General features: G+C 47.0%; 2 protein-coding genes across 8 annotated transcripts in view; one reads left to right on the top strand and one right to left on the bottom strand.

The window, feature by feature from the left end:
• Positions 1-24,889, bottom strand: part of CASZ1 (castor zinc finger 1) — a 270,749-nt gene that overhangs the window by 27,066 nt on the left and 218,794 nt on the right. For all 7 annotated transcript variants that reach the window (XM_027826756.3, XM_027826753.3, XM_027826770.3 and 4 more), the window contains 7 exons: positions 19,793-19,883; positions 13,972-14,136; positions 11,123-11,295; positions 9,421-10,289; positions 6,197-6,338; positions 4,762-4,825; positions 1,912-2,072 (listed from right to left, as the gene is read on the bottom strand). In XM_027826756.3, coding sequence (XP_027682557.2) covers positions 1,912-2,072; positions 4,762-4,825; positions 6,197-6,338; positions 9,421-10,289; positions 11,123-11,295; positions 13,972-14,136; positions 19,793-19,883 — 1,665 coding nt within the window. The remainder of the gene's footprint in view (positions 1-1,911; positions 2,073-4,761; positions 4,826-6,196; positions 6,339-9,420; positions 10,290-11,122; positions 11,296-13,971; positions 14,137-19,792; positions 19,884-24,889) is intronic.
• Positions 1-24,889, top strand: part of PEX14 (peroxisomal biogenesis factor 14) — a 196,956-nt gene that overhangs the window by 145,101 nt on the left and 26,966 nt on the right. The gene's annotated exons all lie outside the window — the stretch shown is intronic.

The following is a 24,889-nucleotide window of genomic DNA, read 5'->3' as shown; positions in this document are numbered from 1 at the left end:
GCATGGGGATTATAAAGAATAAATCTTGCCAAACAAATTTAATTGCTTTTTTTGATAGAATTATACAATTAGTGGATGAAGGGCTGCAATATATTTGGACTTTAGTAAAGCATTTTGATACAGAGTCTCACATATGCTTAAAATTAATTCAAATTGGCTTGGATGTGAATACTGCCACATGGACTGCAAACTGGCTGAAGGACCATAAACAAAGGGTAATGACAAACGGCAATGTATTGAGCTGGGAGGAGGTATCTCATGAATGCTGCAAGGTTATGAGTCGAGTTAGGTCTGATTTTATTTAACATCTTCATTAGTAATCTAGGAGAAGGAGTAAACAGTACATTAACAAATTCACAGATGATACTAAATGGAGGAGCTGGAAGCACCAGTGCAAGGGAAGAGAAATAATACAAAGGGGCCTATAGAGACTAGGGGGAAAATATCACAAATTGAGATTCATATTTGGAAAAATGCAGCTAATACATCTGGGGGGGATATTCAATAGGAGAGGAACCTAGAAGGCAGTGTTGCAAGAAGAGACCCAGAGAAACAGTGGACACAGTAAATGTGATACAAGTGTGCAATGTGAGATACAAAAAAGGCAGTGCAGTTTTAGGCTGCATACAGTCCCTGTGGTGTGATGGCACTGGAGTAGGGGATCCATTTCTGGACAACTGAGAGTTCAGCCAGAAGCAAAAAACCTCCCACCAAACCGCACCAAACAAAAGAAATGAGCAGGGGCCTGGAGGGACTGATTTACAAAGTGAGATTCAAATAACTAAATCACTATAGCTTGGATAAATGATGATGTGTGACTAGTCTGTGAATATTTGAAGGGGGTAAATTCCAGGCAAGAAGAGGAATTAACTATTGTGGTTCAAGGGGTATAATTAGGAAAACTGCAACAAAATAAAGAAAGGAAAAATTCAGGCAGCATATCAAGAGAAAAATATATCCTGACAGTGAAATGTATTAGGTAGTAAAATAATCCTCTAACAGGTGTGGAGGCAACTACATTGCTTGGCATAGTTAAAACTAGACAGGATAAAATACTAGCAAACAGACTGCAGAGATTGATCTTGCACTGGTAGAAGCAGCTGGACTTCAGAGATCTTTCCCATCTTCAGTGTTTGCAATTTTATAATATGTTCACAGGCACTTGTAGTCAAGTGTGTTTTTGTCAGAGCACAAACCCATACATGTCTGTTTGGGCATATTCATGTGTGCTCAGATCATGTGTCATTCTGGGTACATATGTGCATGTGTGTCTGTGTGGATGAGTTCTATGCCTGTTCCATTTTCCCTGAAAGCCTCCTTGTCTGCAAGAAAAACAGTCCCTCAGAGCAAGAACCAATTGTCTGCACAGTGCCCCCTGGACTCCCTGCTTTGTATCACTAGTCCACTCACAGAATCAGACAAGAGGCGCTAATTCCACAGCAAGAACTCTCAAGGCTACTGTGATCTTCATATATTAACTGTGCATGGTCTAACACTGGTTCACTGCTGAAGCGCACAGCTACAGGATATCCTTCGGATTCACTGCCTAGTATACGGAGGAGGGTTTCAGAATGAATGTGCATGCCATAGCATTCAAGCCACATGAGAGCCTGTGCTGTTAGATACCACCCAAGGGCCACTTGTGGCCCAATCCTACAAGGTGCTGAGCACCTCCTGCAAGATATTAAGTACCTAATTCTCCCCACTGCAGTCAAAGGGAATTGAGAGGGCTCAGTGCATTGCAGGGGGTACTCAGCATCTCACTGGATCAGGACCTCAAATTCAAATATCATTAACTGCATTGAATCCAGGTGGGACTGTAAGTGGTCTTAAAACTTGCTATAGGAGTTGGCCTCTTTGAGCAGGAAATAATTTCCCTCTCCCCTCTGCACAGTTCCATGTTTCCCTTACCTGCGCAAGTACATCTTCCAGGGCTCAGAGATTTTCTCCTGAACAAGCGCCTTCACTGCTTTGCCCAGGTATTTCATTGGCTCACCAGCTCCTGCCTGGTTGCCATCTCCTTCTGTCTTCAAGCTTGGCAGGCTGCCAAGGCTGGCATTGGACTGGTTCATCTGTGGCAAGAACACAGACACAGCATCAGACACGGGTCACTGGCCAATCTGGCTCTGCTCAAAAGCACACCATGAAAAGCCACATTTTCAGGATTAGAAGGAAAGATTAGGCAAGAGGTTTGCACAGGCTGCACATTGCTCCAGGATAAATCAATAACTCATCATCGCCCTTCTCCAGCACCCTCTGTTTGAGGCTCTCAAAGCACATACCATTAATCAAATCCTCTCAGCCCCTACATCAGGTGTGGAAGCGTTATCCCCATTTTACAGATGGGAAAATAGAGGGAGAAATGGGCCCTACACTGAAAACCAGGTGGATGGACCCCTGCGCCTAAAGGAAAACTCTTGACTCCATGTTTCCAGTACAGGATTGGAGCCTCAGTGACTTGAGCCCCATAGTGGCAGAGTCAGTAACGGAAACAACAAATTCTGGTTCCCAACCATCCTGCTCTAACCACAGGACGGCACTCTGTCCTATAAAATGATTGTAAGATATATTTATTTAAAGGATATATAAAATCCCAGTTCCATTGAAATCTAGGGGAAAATTCCTAATGACCTCAGTGGAGTCATGATTTCAGCCTCTGTGTTTTATGTACAGACAGGGATGTGTGAGTGTGTATTGAGAGCGAGAGAGACTCTCACTGATTCCAGTACAGAGTGCTGGTGGGATTAGGCATAGACTGTACAATAAAAGACATATAAGCTGAAAAAATGAAGTTACTTAATAATGCTTAGCCAACAAACTTTATCTCCTAATAATGTATAATATAATACCACAATTCAGTCCTGCTCACCTACTCAGATGAATAGCTCCAGTAAAGTCAGTGGAACTCCAGGCACAAACAAAGTGCAGTATCAGGCCCAAGCTTTGCATTTAGAAATCACTTCCCCCATCTGCAGATCTCAAAACCCTTTATAAACATTAATTAACTAACAGCCACCCTGAATAAACTGCATAACAACTGCCATACATTATGGGACCCCTGGCTATTCTGAAGCTACTGCTGCTACAATACATCTCTTAATTGGAGACTGCAACTCTCACCGTATGTCTACACTGCTGCTGAGAGTGAGCAGCCTGAGTCTGCACTGGAGCCACAACTGGCCACACTGCTATTTTTAGCACACTAGCTCAAGCCCCACTAGCATGAGTCTCGCTCCCGGTTGCAGTGTAGACATATCCTTAGAGGCTGGGAGTCGGAAATTCAGTTTGTCTTATTTCTTTGGAAACTTTGGAGCTCTCAGTTCAATTTCCTGGAAGGGCATTTTTAAAAGAGAAATTCACATAAAGAAAGAAAGAATTCCTCAATAAGGAGAGAGACATTATAGAGCAGACAAAGAGGGGGAGAGAGAGACAGACACAGTGCTGTAACCCTTACTCTTGTGAGTAGTCCCACTGAAGTCAGTGGGTCAGATTCTCCTTTGCCTTGAACTTTATGACCCCATTTAACCCTGTGTATACGTTAAATGATACCGATCTGATTCACTAGTGTTGTACGCCCACGCTGCACTTATTTTGCACAGGAGTAAGATGCCTGATTTGGGAAAGCATGTAAGCAAGTGCTTAACTTTAAACATGTGCTTAAATCCCATTGCCTTCCATAGGACTTAAAGTTAAGCTTTCCTCAGCTGGGGCCTTAAGGATGACTCAAGATGCCAGGCAATGGCACTACTCTCAGAAGTAAGAGCTGCAGATCCAGGACCACAGACTATGGGGAGGAAGGTATAAAGAGACAGAGAGTGTGCATGTGTGCGTGTGTAACTAAGTGATAAAGGAACCACTGAAAACCGAATGGAGGAAAAAGCAGAATGGAGGAGAAAAGCAACATACAGTGAAAACGACAAAATGGAGAGTAAAAGGCCAATGGAAGAAAAGAGGGAGGAGGAGGGAGAGCACTAGACAAAGTCACTTTGCCCTTTCTTGAGGGTTATATAGCCTTGCTGGATATAATGCCCAGAGCCAAGGGGATGGCAGTAGTTATGCCTCTAAAGCCTATCACACAGTAGGATATTAAAGTGTGGCTCAGAGGCTGCCCTGATCACTAACGCAGTTGTATACAGTAGCAAAATTAATCTCGCTATAGTAAAATTTATCATGTGGAAGGGAAAAATATATTTGAGATGATGTATAATTTAAGGAAGAAAGAAAAAGAAACTGTGCATTATTTAAAGTAAATATTCCAGAGTGTGGTAGAATGGGCTCAGTTGGACACTATTACTCATGCCAGAAAGGCGGAAATGGATGATTTTTGCTCAAAACTTGTAATTTCGTCTTTTTCTTCTGCTCTCTTTTATAAAAACAAACTCGCCGGCCATGAAACAAATGTTTTACAGTAAATAAAACAGATAACTGTAAAAAGAGAGAGAGAGAGAGAAGTTGCCTGGTTCTGGAAATCAAATTTTTAAAAAATTCTTTTGAGCCCTCCTCTGTCTAGAAGGGATAAAAAAAAAAAAAAAGGGTGTCAGGGCTGCGATATATTTCTTCAGCCAGTTCATTAAATTAATTCATAAGCAGGGGCTCTGAAATTACACCCAATGACAAATGGTCTCAAAATTTAAATGGTACAAACTCATCTTATTAGAGGCAAAACATTAAAAAACAAACGCATCTCCCCCCCCCTCGCCATCACGGCTTTAATTTCTCTTGGTGGGGGGGAATGAAAGGCGTTTGATGGATGGCTCTTACCTTATTCATAAGCGAGGATAAAAGAGATGAATTTGCTGAGACTGTGTGGCCATTTGATTCATTACTGGAACACACAAACCAATAGGGTTTAGTTAAGACGTGCACAGGGACCGTGAGCACTGAGATTAATTCCCTTCAAATTGTGTCCTCTCCCCCCCTCCTCCCCTACTTCCCACCTGCTGCATCTGGAGGAAGAGATGATGCCCATTCTCCCTCGGGCAGGTCAAGCTCTATGTGGTAGCTAGGATACAGGGGAAGAGGGTCTCAAGCTTCCAGAGCTAAGATGGATCTCTTGGCCATTCAGTATTCCAGTTCACACCTCAAGTGTCCAGCCCAGTTGCCTCCTCATCACCTGCCACCTAGCTCATTTCTCACTCACACTGCTTTACTCTTTGTCCTGCCCCAGGCCAGGCAGGACTGTTAAAACACACATGCCACAGAACACTCAGGGCTCCTATAACAAAACCACAGGGTGACAGTTGTGAATTGAGAAAGGCCCTCTCTATAGTAGATGAAGAGGCATTGCAAAAAAAGTCTAGGGTACTAGGGTGCAATGTCTGAGACCGACACACAAGGGCAACCCAGGTATTTTACAAGCATTAGCAGGACCTTGCTGATTACAACAACTGGGACAAAGTCTTTAGCTCTCAGGCCTGGATGAACCTCAGTATGGAGAGGAAACCACAGGTGTCTCAGGCTGCCCTGGTTCAGCCAGTCCCCCAATGACCATTCATTCCACAATGCAGTCCTTCTTGGAAAATGATCCAAAAGCTCTTGCTCTCAGCAACAGTACTAGGCACTGTTGGATAGGTGCTTCTTGAGTCCCAGAATGCACCAACATGGCTATCAAAAACTGCAGGGCTGTACGGATGTGCTAAACATCTGCAAGGATGAGCAAGACAAGCAGCTGTTTCATGCAGCTGACATTTCTCCAACAGTTTCCTTGCTTCGGCCATGATCCAATGCCCACTGAAGTCAACTGAAATACTCTCATGGGTGTCAGCTGGCATTGGATCAGGCCCTTAATGGAGACCCATCATTAGTCTTCAATCAAATATATGGTGTTAATGGTGGTTGCTGGGGGAAGAAGGCTGGCCAGAGGCCTGTTGGTGTTCAACTTAGAGGAGAGTGTGTTCCAAGTTATAGGTGCTCTCAATCCATAAACAGGGCCCAGTGAAGTCAATGGGAGTTTATGAGAGCAAAGAATGCCTTCGAGGACAGACACCTTATAATGCCATGGGAGGCTGAACGAGCCATCTAGGGCACACTAAAGCTCTTCACTTTGCAATTTACAGATTTTTCTTACTCAGCACAAGTTAGCAGCCATAGGTAAAACAAGTTAAATCAAACCGTTCTCCCTTGTGTTACTGGATGTGAGAATAGCCTTTGAGTGCCTCAGTGGATGGAGCCAAGTCTCCCAGCCTCTCCTTCTCACCCGTGATCTTTCACGCTCAGGTCCAGGCTGTGCTCCTGCAAGGAATCCTGGGTCGCCGGGGATGAGGACACCACACTCTCCACGGGCTCCTGCTTCACTTGAACCGGATTGAACCGGCCAGGAGTCATTAGTTGCCCGTTCCCTATAGGAGACAGAGACCAAAGAGAAACATGAAAAATATACAAATTAGCGTCAGAAAGAGGCGATGGAGGCAAATAAATGAATTAAAACACCACCACCAAATAATGGGAGAGAAGAAAAAAACCAAGTGGGGGGAAGGGAAGCACCCGGGTTGCTGGTCAGCGTTTATCGCTGGGCTGACTTGATGGGTTCTGACGTCCACCCCAGCATGGAAATTCTTCAAGTGATAATTATTGCAAAATTATGTCAAAGTTGTCCAGGCTACGGGCCCTTTAAAGGAGAAGAGTGGAAGGAGCGTGGGGGAGACCTGATTCTCTGCACAAACTGTCATAACTAATTTGCGGGGCTGCCTCTTAAGCGTTTATTAAAGACTCTGTTAATGCTGAGGCAATGTGGCAGCTTTCGACTGCTAGTCAAGCCCCCTTTCCATTCCCCAATCTCGCCGTTGCCTTAGCGACCGCTCCGGCCCTCCACTGAGCATGCCCAGAAGGAACATCTGCTGTGTCAGGTCTATTGAAGCTGACAGCCAATCAGATTGGTTCAAACTGCGTGACCTCTCTCCCATCAAGTTGTCCAGATGAGAAGGGGAAATATATATATATTTTAAATGAGAAAAATACGAAATATATAATTTTTAGATGAAGGGAATGAAAAAAAAGGAGGATGGAAAAAAGAAAAAAATGGTGGGAAAGAATTAAGAAAGAAAAAAATGAAGAGGAGGCTAAAGAAACGGGGGGAAAAGTTGCTGACAGGAACATGGCCGCTGAGCTTTTTTCCACAATCCCCAAGTGACTAAAATATTAATTTACCCTCAGGCACTACAGCTGACGGTGAGTTGTTTCACAGACAGCAAGTGGCATTTTATTAAAAAATAAAGGAAAATAGTTCTCTCAATGACCTTTCTGTGTTTTAGGAAAGAATTATTTTAATAATAAGGGGGAAAATATTTCAAAGTTTTTCCCTCCTTTTAACCAGATCACGTCACTCTCATCTCTTCTTCATTCAGAGAGGACTCTTGTTTGAGAAGGGGGGGAGGAGGCAGAGGTGACACACCCAGACCCAACCAGCTTGCCTCAGGCACCAGACAATGGAAAGGTTTTCAATGCCCTGCGGGGAGAGAGGAATTGTGGGGGCAGAGTCTGATGTCGCTGGGGCCTGCAGGCCAGCTCCTACTCTTGGTCACATCAGTGTAAATCCAAAGGCACTTGATTGTTTTCAGTTGGGTTACTCTGGATTTACAGCGGTGTCACCAAGAGCAGTCTGGCCCTGTTCATCGGAAGGGGCCTGAGATATTCTGGCTGAAAGGGATGGCTACAAATTAACTTTCTACTTAGGTTCTAGAGGGCAGCAAAGAAAGGTTTCATTAGTCCCAGTGGGGTGATCCATTCTGCCGTGGATTCAGGCTGCTCCTTGCAGACTGTCAAGGGACTATGTGTGGGTAGGATGGGAGGGAAGGAAAGCAACCTGCCTGTCAGACCCAGGAAGGTAAAATGTCGCATCTGAGAACCAACACAGTGGTTCCTAAGAGGATCAACCAGATGCTTCAATGGGAGAAGCTCATCCCCTCCCCCAAGCCAAGGAGAGAAAAAGAAAAAGGGAGATGAGGGAGTTAGAACGAGCCACAGTGAGAAGAGAGCACTGGGTGGGCTGGACAGCTCACCGGAGCACACCTCCTGGCATGGATCCAGTGCTATCACTGTTGTTTGTCCTGTAATTACTGCAGTAGAGGTGCAAGGTGAGGGGGAGAGAGTAGTTCGGTGCAGCTCAGCTTATCAGTGAAAACCTGCAGCTCTCATGCTTGCCTGAAAAGCTGCAAGATACAGAACCCTCTCTGACTCCATTTCCCCTCTGCCTTTCACTGGCTTCACAGTCCTTCCCCCCTTTCCAGGCCAGCCCTGCCTTCCCTGGAGTGCAGCCTTCTTTCTTATACAGAACGCCCCCAGTCACAGCCCCCTTGATGCTTAATGAATCATGTACAGCAAGGGTAGTCAATAGCCAGACCACGGGCCAAATCTGGACCTCCAGGCACTTTTGAATGGACCCCGAAATCTTGTTATGTACTTACTATCATTATTTTTTATTATTGTCTCTGGCGTTTGGACCTTGACTGTACCTTGACCAAGAAATTTGGACCTTGCCAAAAAGTAACTGACTACTCCTGCTACAGCAACAGACGAAGCAATGAAAGGTCCTTGCTGCTGTCCTTTTCCCCAGGCCAGGTCCAGTTTCTCTCCTAATACTCCTCATCCCTGCCCTGTTTCCCTGAGGAGCAGAAGTTCAACCTCACCAGATGCTCCTGATTAACTGAAAAAGATTCTGATCGGGTGCATGTCAGCAAGGTCTCTGGGGACATGGCTGGTACTCGGGACACCAATCAAATGGCAGAGACAGGGCTCGGTGTTCACCCACCTCAGAGATCCAGCACCAGCAGCTGGGGGCAGGGGTCGGGGGAAGAGAGGGGAGTGAGTCTGAGGGGCAAGAGGGCAATAAGCGGTAGAAACTGCACCGATGAGTCCACCCAATGTACAAGAAACAGAGGGCGGGTAGGGAGGGAGCTCCATGTTGGGCTGTGAGAATCGGCTGGGTCTGACTCACCCCGCTCTCCTGTGGGAAGGAGGGGAGGACAAGGCTGTCGTCAGGACCCAATGCTTGACTCCTCAAGATGGACCATGGGAAGCATGACCTGGGGATGCTCTGTAACCCTGGGACTCCGGTGATTTCTCTATCCATTTCCATTTTGAATAAAATGCCCCTTACTTTCCAGCCTACAGTTAGATGGGGAGGGAGGCACCACACAGGAGAACACTCCTCCTCCAGGGCTCTGTGTGGGCAGCAGTTTCTGCTCTCTCAGCTACGTGAAGACATCCAGGTTCCACAGAAACCCCCCAAGCCAACACTGTGCATTGGCACCGACGCTTTAACTGGACATGGCTGAATTGCTTCTCCCAGCAATGCTCCTATACAGCCTGCCTATTGCCAGCGGGTGGCCCATTGAATAGACCTATTATCTCCAAATCAGATATCTCCAACTCTCCTACCTTTTACCTAGCTCCAGTGTGATGGAGGGAGGCTGGGGGACTCACCTGCTTCGAGTGCCATGGATGGCTTGAGGGCTGCCGCTGCCAGCCTGGCCATCATAGGTGAGATCAATCCTTTGCTGGCAGAGATCCTCTCCATAATGGATGCTGCTGGACCTGGAGAAGAGGTGGCTGTTGGCTCACTGGACCCTGAGACAGCTTGGGAGGGGGAATTGGCAGCAGTAGAGGATGCTGGATTTGTGCTGGAGGAACCAGCAGTCATTAGATTGGCTGAGCTGGCGGGATGTGGTGTGGAGACCCGGCTGGGGATGATGGGGAAGTAGGAGCTGGCCGTTCCGGGAAGGGCTGAGTTGGCGAGCGCCAGGGCCAAAGGTATATTGCTGGGGAGGGCCTGGGAGAGCAGGCCGGAGATCTTGGTGGCCGGTGGCATGTTGTTGGTGGGCTTACAGGCCTGAGAGGAGGCGAGCTCAGCAGCGGAAGAAGGCGCAGCCGGGATGATCAGGGAGACGGAAGACTGCTGACTGGTAGGGGAGGCACTCAGGCTGGAGTTCTTAGAGCTCATGGCGGAGAAGTCAATGAGGTCATCGTTGCTGGACTCCTCCTGCTCATTATCCTTGGCTCCCAGGAGAGAGGTGGGGAGGCCCAACACCCCCGAGCTGCGGATGTGCCGGCGCTCATGCTTGCGCTTGTGGGAGGTCATCTGGCTGGTAGAGGTAAAGGTGAAGCCACAGCCCGCCCGAATACAGTGGAAGTGGTTAGTGGCCTTGCTGTAGACGCAGCCCTCGTACTTGCACTCCTCATACTTGTAGAACTTCTTGAAGCCATCCTTGGCATAGGCATCGTCCTTGATGTGGTAGCTCTTGTGCTTCTCGATGTCGCACTTGTTCTTGAAAGTGAACGTACACCCGGGTCGCCTACAAGGGCACAGAAGAGGATGGAAGGCTGTATGAGTTGGGAGCACCAAGGGGCTGCCACATCACTTGCTTCCTCGCTGGGATGAGGTTTGGGATCAGTATAAAGTACTGAGCCCTGGTAGCAAGAGGCCTCTTGGCCTCTCTTAGACTTGGCTTGGGATGCCAAGAAGGGTCTTTCCAGCCAAGGGAAGCAACGCTGCGACCAAGTACGAGAGCTGGGATAATGCCCCCACTCTGAAGACTAGCCAACAAAACAGAGGCAGGGATCCAGCCCCACCCACCAGCCATCCCAAACAGAACACGAGCCCAAGGCAGACTGAGGGTCATTCCTAGACATAAACATAGGCCCTAGCTGTGCCTTGATTTTCTCCCAAATGATTTGAGTGTCCAGTGGAGTCATTGGAAGGGCACTCACGTAACTGAAAGCAGAGTTTGACCTTAAGCTAGGAGAGCTGGATGGCTGGTCTCTAGAGAGAACTCTGAAGTGCAAGTGCCATTAATACTATAACAGTACCCCTCAGTGATGACCTTTCAAGCAAAGCTAGTGTGGTTTCTTTCTTGAGAGATTTCTATCATAGATTTCCCAATGGGCATACTTGCCTTGATTCATCAGGGAGAGATCAGGGTGTCTCCTACCACGAGCGCTCTCTCCAGATTATACCCACTCTGGAGTTTATGTCCTTTCAGGAAGATGCCTGGGAGGTTCATATCCAGAAAGGCCTTCCTGGTAGGTTGCCCCACTGTGTATAATCCTGAGCTTTATGACTTTTCAGAAGGAGGCCAGCAGATGTGCATCAATAACGTAGGATTTTTGCCCTCCCCCACCATCTCACCTGCAGTGGAAGTGAGTGGTTTTCTGCCCATAGAACTGGCAGTCCACGGTGCCACAGTCTTCTGTGGCTCGGAACCGCTGGAACCCATCGTTGATCAGCTGTGTGTTCTTCTTGTGGAAGTTTTCGTGGGTCATCACATCAGAGGTGCTGGTATAGACCTTGTTACAGCCCACCTGCCCAGGACCAAGAGAAAGAGACATCAGAACATCCCAGCAGCAGCTTACTGATTTATTATTAATACCAGCAGTAATAAACACACAAGCAACACAGAGATATTTTAATTGTATTTGTGCATTTCCCCTCAGTATTGAGTCATCGCTTTGGTTGCCAACCTAAGGACTGATGCTGCAAAGAGTCTAAGAAAAGCCCGAGTCTATGGGGATGAAGCAATTAGAACAGGAGAAGGAGGCAGAGAATTGGGGGAGATGTGGAGAGATTAAGGCTACTGCTCAGGGACAGAGCAGGGAGGGTCCTGTTCCTCAAAAGAGCTGGAAAGACTGACAAATACTGTCATGACCCTTTGTCATCTTGGGAAGATTTGGAGAGACTTAGGGCTTCTACTCTAGCCCTTCACCTCCTAGTGGAGCACAGGAGAGACTGGTGGTTACTCATCTATTCATTTTCTCTCTCCAGGAGATGGGGTGGTGTAGAGCAAGCTGAACACAACTCTAGGGCCTGTTCTACTCTAGTTAGTCACAGACCAGAGTGGAAATCTGAGTCAGCTGGTCACCAGGAACAGGTGGCTTTTCCCCATCACCCCCCAACATCGTTTGCTCAATGATTTTAACTTTGTGCAGCGAGTGGGAATGGTGTGATGAGAACGGAATGCTGAAAACCTGCCTGCCCCCAGGCAAAGCGGGCAACTTTGCCATATTGAGTAAAAAACCAGTGGAATCTGAAAACGCCATCACCCCTGCTGAGCTGCTGACAGCGGGTTTTATTTTTTCCCTTTCTTCTTTTGCACAGTGTGTGCCAACGCCTGCACCATCTCAGAAGTGAAGAGAACGAAAACACCACCTCTCGGTTCAGCCCAGGTTGATTCAAACAGGCAATAACAAATACCCAGGGGGGAAAAAAAAAAAACGATCTCCAGCTATTTCCAATATAAAAGAGCCTCTCTCTCTCCACGCTGACACCTTGAAAAAAAACAGACCCTGTGCAGCATTAAAAAAAAGAATTAAACAAAAACCTCCTTAGGAATAATTTGCAATGCGGCTCTTGGTGTTAAAGCCTAAAAAATGTCAGTTTATATAAACAACTAACTGAATTTTATCCACACCAATTATGGACATAAAGAAAAAAAAACCATGAGGCGGATGGCACAAATCCTGCCATTTAAACAATATTCATTTTAATTGCAAGTTTATGTTCTGACACCTTTCCTGTAAGACACTGCTTACATGGTCATTGACTTTCTGGAAGGGAGTGGTCACAGGGCTAAATTACCCTTATATAGAGGCCTAGATAGGGGTCTTTATTGAACCTCGGAGTGGCTGCAGACTGAGAAATCTTGATTGCCCTTTAAAAATTAAATAATTCCCATCTTAGTCAATTCAGCAGGAAACTGAGCAAGGAAAATATAGGAGAAATAGCATTAAAATGCCCACAGCAGAGACCCAAATGGAACCCCAATTTCAGCAAAACACTAAGCACATGCTTAAGTCCTACCCCCAGCACTTAAGTGCCTGCCTAACATTAAGCTTGTGCTTAAGTCCCATTGACTTCAAAAGCTGACTTGACTTAAATATGTCCATCCCTATTCAATAAAGCATTTGGGCATGCATTGACGACTCTCTGGCTTTACTGGGCCTTAAGCACATGCTTAACTGTTTTGCTGAATTGGAGTCTTATGATTGTAAAATAATCCAGGAAGTGGGACCTGAGATTTTAGAGTAGTAAAAACTTGTGAGGGTGTTTGATTATTTTCTGTGTGATTAAAAATTCCATTGCACATTGGTGTAGCAATGTTTTAGGTGCTGATTCAGTGTACCCCCATTCCTACCCTGCTTCAGAGCTGATTCCACTCTAAGAGATGGATAAAGTAACCAGGGTTCTAACTGCCTCTGGGCTAGAAAGGGACAAAGAGCTGAAAGTTTTGTCTATGTGGTAATTCCAATTCCTGTTACACCATGGTCAAAACACCATTTGCTCTTGAAATTTAACCACATTCCCAACGTAATGCCCAATATCTCTCAGAACTTCTCCTCTAGCAATGCTGGTGAGGAAGGCAGAGCTGAGGTTTGCTTCAAAGTGAGTACCATTAATATTTGATTGTCCTAGCAGCTGGCTACAAAGGAACTAAATCCAGTGCTAAAGGACAGATGCTGGGCCGAGAGAGGCCCTATATCGAGGGAAGCTGTGGCTGGTCAGATGGTCTGTTTGGGCACAGGCAGTGGCACTGTAGAGAGACTTCACCGCTTGTCCCGCTACCAGTCCCACAGAAAGGGATCGTCTGTGTGGATTAGTCAGGTACAGAACAGAGGAGGAATCCTGAACCCCGCCACAAAACTAGAGCGTTGCCCTTCTTACAGATCAGGATTGTGCTTGGCAGGAGAAAGTCCATGCAAACGGGATATAGATTCTTCATAAAGGTGATTGAACCAGAAGGGACCACGAGAGGCTATATTTAAGCTATTTAGAAGTTCTCCCTTAAAACAGTTTGCTGTAGGAGAGGCTCCTGTCCCCACAAAAAGGAAAGTTCTGGGCTACCAGAACTTCAGAATCCTTTAGGTTTGCAACAGAAAGGGAATAGGTCAGGCCAACTGGCTCTGGATTCTTCATTCTCCCTACAGCCCTGTCATCTTTTCCCCAGCCACGTTGCTGCCTTCTCCCCAGTCCAGCTGTGTTACCTGCATGCAATGGTAGTGTGTGCTTTTCCCATTCAGGTGACAGCCATGGTAGTACACACTGCAGTCATCCAAGGGGCTGAAGCGCATGAAGCCGTGCTGGAGGGAGTTATCACGTTTCTTGTGCATGTTGTAATGCCGAATCACATCCTGTTTACTAGTGAATCTCTGGGGAGACAGAGAGAAAGTGAGACACACACATGAAAGGGGTGGCTGAAGTGAGTATTCCTGGGTAACTTCCTTTATAAACCCCGTACACTGCGGATTTACAGTTCAGCCATACAATGCATTTGACACCCCATGAGGGTCAGGTTAGATTAAATGAGAAGTCTGTTTTTTGTTAAAGGGACAATATATGCAAACACAAACTGTTTCAGTAACTATAAGCCAGGAGTGAAAGATGCAATAGTCTCCACGTGGGCACCAATGATACTGCCAAGAATGACCTTGAGCGGATCACTGCGGACTACGTGGCTCTGGGAAGAAGGATAAAGGAGTTTGAGGCGCAAGTGGTCTTCTCGTCCATCCTCCCCGTGGAGGGAAAAGGCCTGGATAGAGACCGCTGAATCGTGGAAGTCAACGAATGGCTACGCAGGTGGTGTCGGAGAGAAGGCTTTGGATTCTTTGACCATGGGATGGTGTTCCAAGAAGGAGGAGTGCTAGGCAGAGACGGGCTCCACCTAACGAAGAGAGGGAAGAGCATCTTCGCAAGCAGGCTGGCTAACCTAGTGAGGAGGGCTTTAAACTAGGTTCACCGGGGGAAGGAGACCAAAGCCCTCAGGTAAGTGGGGAAGTGGGATACCGGGAGGAAGCAGGAGCGCGCAAGAGGGCAGGGCTCCTGCCTCATACTGAGAAAGAGGGACGATCAGCGAGTTATCTCAAGTGCCTATACACAAATGCAAGAAGCCTGGGGAACAAGCAGGGAGAACTGGAAGTCCTGGCACAGTCAAGGAATTATGATGTGATTGGAATAACAGAGACTTGGTGGGATAACTCACATGACTGGAGTACTGTCATGGATGGATATAAACTGTTCAGGAAGGACAGGCAGGGCAGAAAAGGTGGGGGAGTTGCACTGTATGTAAGGGAGCAGTATGACTGCTCAGAGCTCAAGTATGAAATTGCAGAAAAACCTGAGTGTCTCTGGATTAAGTTTAGAAGTGTGAGCAACAAGGGTGATGTCGTGGTGGGAATCTGCTATAGACCACCGGACCAGGGGGATGAAGCGGATGAAGCTTTCTTCCAGCAACTCACGGAAGTTACTAGATCGAAGGCCCTGGTTCTCATGGGAGACTTCAATCACCCTGATATCTGCTGGGAGAGCAATACAGCGGTGCACAGACAATCCAAGAAGTTTTTGGAAAGGGTAGGGGACAATTTCCTGGTGCAAGTGCTGGAGGAACCAACTAGGGGCAGAGCTCTTCTTGACCTGCTGCTCACAAACTGGGAAGAATTAGTAGGGGAAGCTAAAGTGGATGGGAACCTGGGAGTGAGTGACCATGAGATGGTTGAGTTCAGGATCCTGACACAGGGAAGAAAGGAGAGCAGCAAAATACGGACCCTGGACTTCAGAAAAGCAGACTTTGACTCCCTCAGGGAACTGATGGGCAGGATCCCCTGGGAGAATAACATGAGGGGGAAAGGAGTCCAGGAGAGCTGGCTGTATTTTAAAGAATCCTTATTGAGGTTACAAGGACAAACCATCCCGATGTGTAGAAAGAATAGTAAATATGGCAGGCGACCAGCTTGGCTTAATAGTGAAATCCTTGCTGATCTTGAACACAAAAAAGAAGCTTACAAGAAGTGGAAGATTGGACAAATGACCAGGGAAGAGTATAAAAATATTGCTCGGGCATGCAGGAGTGAAATCGGGAAGGCCAAATCACACCTGAAGTTGCAGCTAGCAAGAGATGTTAAGAGTAACAAGAAGGGTTTCTTCAGGTATGTTAGCAACAAGAAGAAAGTCAAGGAAAGTGTGGGCCCCTTACTGAATGATGGAGGCAACCTAGTGACAGAGGATGTGGAAAAAGCTAATGTACTCAATGCTTTTTTTGCCTCTGTCTTCACGAACAAGGTCAGCTCCCAGACTACTGCACTGGGCAGCACAGCATGGGGAGGAGGTGACCAGCCCTCTGTAGAGAAAGAAGTGGTTCGGGACTATTTCGAAAAGCTGGACGAGCACAAGTCCATGGGGCCGGATGCGCTGCATCCGAGAGTGCTTATGGAGTTGGCGGATGTGATTGCAGAGCCATTGGCCATTATCTTTGAAAACTCATGACGATCAGGGGAAGTCCCGGACGACTGGAAAAAGACTAATTTAGTGCCCATCTTTAAAAAAGAGAAGAAGGAGGATCCTGGGAACTACAGGCCAGTCAGCCTCACCTCAGTCCCTGGAAAAATCATGGAGCAGGTCCTCAAGGAATCAATTCTGAAGCACTTAGAGGAGAGGAAAGTGATCAGGAACAGTCAGCATGGATTCACCAAGGGCAAGTCATGCCTGACTAATCTAATTGCCTTCTATGACGAGATAACTGGCTCTGTGGATGAGGGGAAAGCGGTGGACGTGTTGTTCCTTGACTTTAGCAAAGCTTTTGACACGGTCTCCCACAGTATTCTTGCCAGCAAGTTAAAGAAGTATGGGCTGGATGAACAGACTATAAGGTGGATAGAAAGTTGGCTAGATTGTCGGGCTCAACGGGTAGTGATCAATGGCTCCATGTCTAGTTGGCAGCCGGTATCAAGTGGAGTGCCCCAAGGGTCGGTCCTCGGGCCGGTTTTGTTCAATATCTTCATAAATGATCTGGAGGATGGCGTGGATTGCACCCTCAGCAAGTTTGCAGATGATACTAAACTGGGAGGAGAGGTAGATACGCTGGAGGGTAGGGATAGGATACAGAGGGCCCTAGACAAATTAGAGGATTGGGCCAAAAGAAATCTGATGAGGTTCAACAAGGACAAGTGCAGAGTCCTGCACTTAGGACGGAAGAACCCGATGCACCGCTACAGACTAGGGACCGAATGGCTCGGCAGCAGTTCTGCAGAAAAGGACCTAGGGGTTACAGTGGACGAGAAGCTGGATATGAGTCAACAGTGTGCCCTTGTTGCCAAGAAGGCCAATGGCATTTTGGGATGTATATGTAGGGGCATTGCCAGCAGATCGAGCGACGTGATCGTTCTCCTCTATTTGACATTGGTGAGGCCTCATCTGGATACTGTGTCCAGTTTTGGGCCCCACACTACAAGAAGGATGTGGAAAAATTGGAAAACGTCCAGCGGAGGGCAACAAAAATGATTAGGGGACTGGAACACATGACTTATGAGGAGAGGCTGAGGGAACTGGGATTGTTTAGTCTGCGGAAGAGAAGAATGAGGGGGGATTTGATAGCTGCTTTCAACTACCTGAAAGGGGGTTCCAAAGAGGATGGATCTAGACTATTCTCAGTGGTAGCGGATGACAGAACGAGGAGTAATGGTCAGCAGTGGGGGAGGTTTAGGTTGGATATTAGGAAAAACTTTTTCACTAGAAGGGTGGTGAAACACTGGAATGCGTTACCTAGGGAGGTGGTGGAATCTCCTTCCTTAGATATTTTTAAGGTCAGGCTTGACAAAGCCCTGGCTGGGATGATTTAGTTGGGGATTGGTCCTGCTTTGAGCAGGGGGCTGGACTAGATGACCTCCTGAGGTCCCTTCCAACCCTGATATTCTATGATTCTATGTCCAAGATGTGCTTTGTGAAGCCTTGGACATGATTCTTCTGATATGATTTTAGCTGCTGCTCTCTGAAGAGCTGCTACAGCTGGAAAGGAAACCAGTGAACTATACCTGCTATAAATGACTAATCCCAGCTTTCAAATCATTCGTGCTGGGGTTTGCAAGACATTGGCTACTAAATCCATGTCAAAAGGAAGAGGGGAAAAGGTACTTTGCTCGCCTGCAGTGCCTTTTCCATCTAGAGCTCTCCAAGTGCTCTACAAACATCATTGAACTTTAGCCTCACAAACCCCCTGGGACATGGGCTGGCTTTGTTAGAAAAACCAGCTTTATGGGGAAACTGGAGATACAGAGAGAAGTGACTTGCCCATGATCACACAGAAAGTCAGTGGCAGAGCTGAGAATTGACCCTAACTCTCCGTGTTCCATGCCAGAACCACCAGACCATCCCCTTCATCCTCTGCCTGCTTAAACTAAGGAACTGGTGCCCCATTATCAGTGCAGACAAAGTGCCTTTAAAATGAAGCTTTTCATTTTTATTTCCCACATATATTGATATTCAACGGTGAAGGTGTGAAAGGAAATCTGTTTAAAAAAAAAATCAATAGCCATTTATTGTGAGGAGTGATTGGAAAACCTAGTATTCTAATATTTAGCAACTTTTCCAGCCTCCCTTTACAAGAGACAAATGATTATTGCTTCCACTCTGTACTCCTATAATATCAATCCTGATCATTCCATTGGTATTGGCAAGGGGATATATGGATATGGATTTCAGTAGGAAGCCCGCAGAGGCTAGAAGTACTATTTCCCATGGCGTACGTACAGGATTCCCATTGCCAATCACCGTTAATTTGTGCCCATTTATTACAGAGCATTACTTATTATAAACTATATCTCAGCCATAAAATAATTTGCATTTTAAAAAGCAGCCTAAATCCTTATTCCCCCGTGAGACCAGCCAAGCTCCTTTGCAAGCAGCTCCTGGACTCCTTGGGAAATAATCATGAAGCCAATCATAATAATAGGTTTTTCTGTCTTTCCATCCTTTGTGTCCCCCCTGCTCTCTGTGCACAGAGACCTCTGTGCTGTGATTGAGAGCTCTCCATCTGATTGGTTTCAGAGTAGCAGCCGTGTTAGTCTGTATTCGCAAAAAGAAAAGAAGTACTTGTGGCACCTTAGAGACTAACAAATTTATTTGAGCATAAGCTTTTGTGAGCTACAGCTCACTTCATCGGATGCATCCATCTGATCGTCCCTCTCTAGGTCACTAGCAACATCCCAAGGAAAAACCCCAGTCTGATCAACTGAAACCTGAAGTCGAACAGAGTGGAGTCAAACTGGTTTCCCTTGCTGTGGTCAGACTCATTCCCCCAAGACCAAAGTGCCTCCTTGGGCTGGGGCAGGAGTCATGCTGGATGCAGAGTAGAGGCAAACTCTGGGATTTCCCCCAATCCCTACACACAGTCTGACCACAGAGAGGGCAGAGCCATGCTCACAGACCTGGAAAGAGGGTAAACAAACACATCACATGACTCAGAGCTGGCGTGATGTTGCTATCCTGGCAATTCTCCCAGCAATTACTGCACATGCCCCTTCCCCCACCCTCTCCCCAACCATAGATCCAAGGCTGCTGCTGGTCTTATTGGGTGTTTTGTTGCTGCTACTGCTCTCATGTTGCATGGACAACCTCAGAGACAGAGACAGACTGACAGACAGCATTCCCTATTTTCAGGCAAAATTTATAACATAGCTAAATTTATCTTCTTGGCGACGCTGGTGTAAATCTGAACTCCTCTGACTTCAGCTGAGCCAGATCCTGCTCTTGGTTACACTGGTGTAAATCTGGAGTAAACCCACTGATTTAAATTAAGCTAGATTCTGCTCTCAGTTATAGTGGTGCGTACCTGGAATAACACCACTGAGTTCAGCAGGGTTAGGCTATTGTAACTGGGAACAGAATTTGACTCCAATAGTTCCAAATTGTATCTCCCCCTCTTCCCAGGACATGGAGAAAGCAGATGATTTGTTTCATGATGGAGTTCTGTAGGCTGTATCCCTTGACAGTAAGGACAGGCAATGGGATCTGGCAGTTCATGTTCACCCCGTTTACCTGATAGTTGCACTCCGGATCAAGGCAGTGGTAATGTTCCCGGTACTGGTATGCACAGTGTATGTGTCCGCAGTGCTGACTCCCAGAGAACCTGGCAACACAGGCAAGAAAAAGAATGAAACTGATGCTCTTTGAGGATGGTAACTGCAAATCAAGGTGCAAGTGAAACGAGTATGGCCTTCCCCCTGTCCTCCTGCAGCGGGTCTACACTTATCCGTCACCAGAGTGTACCGAGGAGACATAGGACTCCTTGGAGACAAAGATTCCTATTCTTTCCACACCCAGGGGAAATGCAATTCTTCAGTGCTACTGAGCTGAAGGAAAGAGGGTCCCCTTCCAGTCAGAAGCCCCATTTCTAACGACGTTTTATATCATTACATCCCAAGCCAATATCATTGCTCAGCTCTTTGAAATTGACCTTATTCTCATCCCGCCCCATTGGATCACTCCTGAGTCTGGTGAGCCTCTTGCTGCTACTCTCAGAATGCAGGGATGCAAAGTCTTGACACATCGTTTTCCAAGAAATCACAGCAGATCTCAGACACAAAGTCCATTGGAACCTGATCAATTTTTCCCCTCCACCCGTAGCTAAACGTCCTTCCCCCACTGTCCCATTCCTGCCCGTCCTGACTCGAGAACCAGAATCTAGGACATCAGATCGAGGGAGCCGCAGTTGGAGCCATGAAGAAAGCACTACCACAGTATTCTCAGGCAAAAGCCAGCACACCAGAATAAGGTGCAAAAGAAAACAGAGGAGAAGGCCTGAGGGCTGCAGAAAGGTTGCAGATGGGTGTGCGATTCTCGGCTCCTTTGGAGCAGAAAGACTAAAGGATTGCAAAGGCCACTTGTTGCAGCAGGAGAGAGATGGGGAATAAGCTGTAATGTGCCATATTTGCATTTCAATTAAGCAGGGTGCCAGCAGCTGCTTTTCCGCTACACCATAAAAAAAAGGTGATTTTTTCTTCTGCCTCACTGAGAGTTGAAGAGCGGCATACTTGAAATTAGAGTGTCTCACGGCGGCACAAAACGAGATAATAAATGGGGGTTACTTACACTTTTGGAAGGGGGGAGAGAGAAACACGCGATTTTCCTTCTGCAGGCTCATCTCTAGGGGGCAAATCCTGCCTCCTCTGTGCCCACAGAGAGCCCGAGGAGAAACGAAACCGGTGCTCTGAGTGTGTTTAACGACCCTGCCCAACTGTCTGGGGGACTGAAGTCCTCTCTCTACAGAACAGGGCAGCAGCACTGCAAGCTTCCCCCAAGCACTGTGCTCCAGCCTGTTGTCCTGGAGGAGGCCCTCCCCAGGGGTAAGATAGAAGTATCCATGGCCCAGTCAGTCCTTGGCCTCTGCTGAGACTGCCAACACAAAGCGGGGGGTGGTAGGTGTAGGTTTTGTGACACTTGCCATGGAATAAGGCCCACCAACTCCTATCACAGGAGTCACAGAACAGTCGTCGCAGAGCAACAGCTCCCAGTCAATACCTGGGCAGGATTTGAACCCGTGACTTTGCAGAGAGAGGCTGCTCAGCCGACTACCAGCCCTGAGCCACACACCCTCCATTCCCACCTTCTGTGACTCAAACAAGGCTGTTCCTCTCCTTGGTGATTGGTCACTCTGGAGTTTCTGTTTGGGCATGAGAGGAGAGATGGTCCTAGCCAAAGCTTTAAAGGCACAATCCCAGTCTGGCCTACTGAAGTCATAGAATCCTAGAAATGTCGGACTGGAAGGCACCTTGAGAAGTCATCGAGTCCAGCCGCCTGCACTGAGACAGGATCAAGCAAATCTAGACCATCCCTGACAGGTGTTTGTCCAACCTGTTCTTAAAAACCTCCAGTGATGGGGATTCCTTGGAACCTCCCTTGGAAGCCTATTCCAGAGCTTACCTACCTTAGAGTTAGAAAGTTTTTCCTAACATCTAACCTAAATCTCCCTGGCTGCAGATTAACCCCATTACTTCTTGTCCTACTCTTCACTGGACACAGAGAACAATTGATCACCTCTTTATAACAGCCCTATTGAACATTATTATCAGGTCCCCCTCAGCCTTCTTTTCTCAAGACTAGATATGCCTTGTTTTCTTTAACCTTTCTGTATACGTCAGATTTTCTAATCCTTGTATCATTTTTGTGGCTCTCTCCCAGACTCTCTCCAGTTTATCCACATCTTTCCCAAAGTGTGGCACCCAGAACTGGACTCAGCGATGCCAAGTACAGTGGAACAATTACCTCCCATGTCTTACATACGATACTCCTATTAAAGCACCTCAGAATATTAGCCTTTTTCACAGCTGCATCACATTGTTGACTCATCAATTTGTGATCTACTAGAACCCCCAGATCTTTTCCAGCAGTACTACCACTCGCCAGTCATTCCCCATTCTGTAGATGTGCATTTGATTTTTCCTTCCTAAGCACAGGACACTTTGCACTTATCTTTATTGAAGTTCAGTGGACTCTCCCAGGGTGCCCTGGGCAATGGCCCCAGGAGGGAAACTTGCCACATGATGTGATATGTGAGGGAACAGAAGTCTGACGCCAGAGTCCATTTTGGGTGGCAAGTGCATCAGCTGGCTCCCAAGAGGGGAGAGAGAGCTGCACAGTGACACTGTCAGAGGGAAAAGCTGAGGATGAGCTTGTACATGGGGGATGGTAAAGATGGGAACTCTCAAAGAGCCTGGGGAAAGCAAGGGTGAAAAACCCACCCATGGGGAGGGAAGAAGAAAATGGAGACAGGAGAGAGCTGCTGGTGTGGGTGCAGTGACTTGATATGAAAAAAATTGGGTGCATAGTCATGAGCTTAAGATGCCGTTTGGGTGTCACAACAGATGACGAGTCAGAGTATTAACGGGGTGCTGGGTCCAGCGGGCACTTGCTGTAGGATGGATTGGCTACACCAAAAGGGAAGGGAGTAAATGGCTGAGGTATGCATAGAGTTGTGGACCTCTCTGCTCTCACAACTGCTGTGCTGCCACTTTAAACTGGTGTCCTGTTGGAATCCCAGGGGCACCAGGGGTGCTGCACAGCACAGGCGGCTGTGGCTTTCAGACACAGAGGACTGGGTACATGTGCCAGAGCTGTCAGTGGGTAAACCTAGCTTGCAGAAGGAAAGGGGCAGGTGTCTGAGGAGGGGAAGAAGCCCCTCCAGAAGCCAGAATAATAGAAGGAAGATGCAGCCTGAGTATGTGGCAAGGTCAGCAGGGAGGAGGTAATCTACAGAATGAAACAAGGAATGCAGAAGTCTAAAGGAAAGAGAAGAGAGAGGAGGAAACCTCTAGGGAGGTTTCTTCTCCCCACCTCACTTCACAGGGCAATACAGTCACTCAGGATGGGGAACATTGCTAAGATGCCCCAGGCTGCAAGTGCAACAAGACTGGGAAGTAAGCAAAGGACAGGGAGTGCTCTCCTCTCCTGGGAGTCTCTGGCACCAGGGCTTAGCTGAGACATGGCAGAGACAGAAAATCAATTGGGGGGTAAATCCAAGGGTTTTTAGAGGAGGGAAAAGGGAGGTGTCAGGGAGAGTGAGACCAGAGATGCTGAATGGACTCCAGGTGGGCGACGTTTGTTCTGGCTCCAGTTGTTCCTACAAATGAACTATGAAGCGTTGGATGTGGTTGGGCAACGGGATGAGGCAACAGCCCAAAATCAGACTGTGAATGACTAGCAAGTAGGAGATTACCCTTTGCTTGGGGCTGGTGTGGAAGCCAGGAGTGTCTCAGCGTGTGGTGATGAAGTGATAAGATGGATGGTAGTTATGCCATGAAGGATATTTTTGAGTAAGCCTCTCCCAATAATGATGGCTGAAGAACAGCTGGCCATAATGGACAGAGAAGGGAAACAAGAAAGGAGAAGAGAGACTAAAACATGGATGTCCCATTAAATAAAATGCCTGCATCTAGGTAGGGTAAGAGAGCATATTTCTTTGAGGAAAAATTAATATGATTCCTAATATTCCTAATTATGTATCTGGAACCTAGATATTACAGTGATGAGAGCTTAAGAAATGTCATATGATTGATGGATAGATAGATATATTGATCAATCACAGGCTCTCAATCTGGAGGTCAGGACCCCCCTAGTGGGTCTCAATCAGATCCAGGGGGTCACAAGCACCCTCTCTTTATGTATGGCTCGATTGAACGGGGAGGAGGAGTGTCACATGATGGAAAAAGTTAAGAGTCAGTGGATTAGATAGATACCAGTACAGAGAATGGCTACCATAGTTGGGGGGAGGGATAGCTCAGTGGTTTGAGCACTGGCCTGCTAAACCCAGGGTTGTGAGTTCAATCCTTGAGAGGTCCATTTGGGATCTGGGGCAAAAATTGGAGATTGGTCCTGCTTTGAGCAGGGGGTTGGACTAGATGACCTCCTGAGGTCCCTTCCAACCCTGATATTCTATGATTCTATACCTTAGACAGCTGGACAGACTGATGGGTAGATATAGATACAACAGGTAGATAGGCAGAAAAAAATACCTGAGATAAATCAGATAAGATACTTGTAGACAAACCTGTAGAGAAGATACTTGTAATTCTACAGGTAAATTACACAGACAGCTGAAAGACTGTCCTGTGGACATGTCTCCTCTCAGTCACAACAGAACGGATCACTACCTATCATTGTACAGCAATTGCTTCCACAGAAAAGTAGCATTAGGAGGGTACACATGTATTTTGGGCTGTCTTTTAGTGCAAGTTAGTAGTGGGAAATAAGTAGGAACAGCCAGCACCAAGTGACACAGCCAGCTCTCTGCAGACCACCAGCAGCTGCTCCACAGACTACAATTGAGCACATGAGAAAGAAAGAAAGGAAGAGAGAAAAGATCTGCAATCGGCAATAAGGAAAGAGCTGGAAAAGGGATAATCAAGACAATGAATTTTACTGAGCATATTGTGGAGGAACGTGGAAGAGCTGGAGAGCTTGAAATGGATAAAGCAGCGGAGGGAAGGGGACTCAGAGAGGAAACATTCAAAGATAAATTACCATCTGCTCAAGGGTTCCACATGTCACCCAGCACTAAAAAGACTAGGACTGCACATGAGAAAAGGCATGAGAGAGAAGCAAGAAAGGGCAGATAGGAATGAAGGGTAAAACAAAGGG

Source organism: Chelonia mydas, chromosome 18 (genome assembly GCF_015237465.2).
Source record: "Chelonia mydas isolate rCheMyd1 chromosome 18, rCheMyd1.pri.v2, whole genome shotgun sequence".
Classification (NCBI taxonomy): Eukaryota; Metazoa; Chordata; order Testudines; family Cheloniidae; genus Chelonia; species Chelonia mydas.
Note: the sequence above shows the minus strand (reverse complement) of the source record. Positions and strands in the feature narration are given on the sequence as shown.